Genomic DNA, 377 nt, shown 5'->3' on the forward strand with positions numbered 1-377 from the left:
TCAGGTTGGCGTTGAGCCACATGCCCTCGGTGAAGAGCAGGCACCGGCCGTGGAAGTCGTTGCCATTCTCGGAGAGTGGCACCACCACGATGAAGCTGAAGAGGAAGGCCAGGAAGTAGCAGATGCACTGAGCGAAGAGGAAATTGCTGAGCGCCATGTCCCCGGCTCTGCGCAGGCAGAGGGAGGGAAGGAGGGAGGGAAGGAGGGAGGGAAGGAGGGAGGGAAGGAGGGAGGGAAGGAGGGATGCAGGAGGGAAGAATACAGGAAGGAGGGATGCAGGAGGGAGGGATGCAGGAGGGAGGGATGTGGGGCAGCAGCGGGGGGAGGATGGAGAGATGAAAGGAGGAAGCCTGCAGCAGTAGGGGGTGGGGAGGGAG

The 377-nt window shown here is 62.3% G+C and overlaps 1 protein-coding gene across 1 annotated transcript in view; it reads right to left on the bottom strand.

Moving 5' to 3' along the window:
* TMEM179 (transmembrane protein 179) overlaps nucleotides 1–300 on the bottom strand; it is an 8,101-nt gene extending 7,801 nt beyond the window's left edge. Inside the window, exon 1 of the mRNA XM_009574918.1 lies at nucleotides 2–300. Coding sequence (XP_009573213.1) covers nucleotides 2–157 — 156 coding nt within the window. The 5' untranslated portion in view covers nucleotides 158–300. The remainder of the gene's footprint in view (nucleotide 1) is intronic.
* Nucleotides 301–377: the final 77 nt, after the last annotated feature.

This window comes from Fulmarus glacialis, unplaced genomic scaffold (assembly GCF_000690835.1).
Source record: "Fulmarus glacialis isolate BGI_N327 unplaced genomic scaffold, ASM69083v1 scaffold33943, whole genome shotgun sequence".
Classification (NCBI taxonomy): Eukaryota; Metazoa; Chordata; class Aves; order Procellariiformes; family Procellariidae; genus Fulmarus; species Fulmarus glacialis.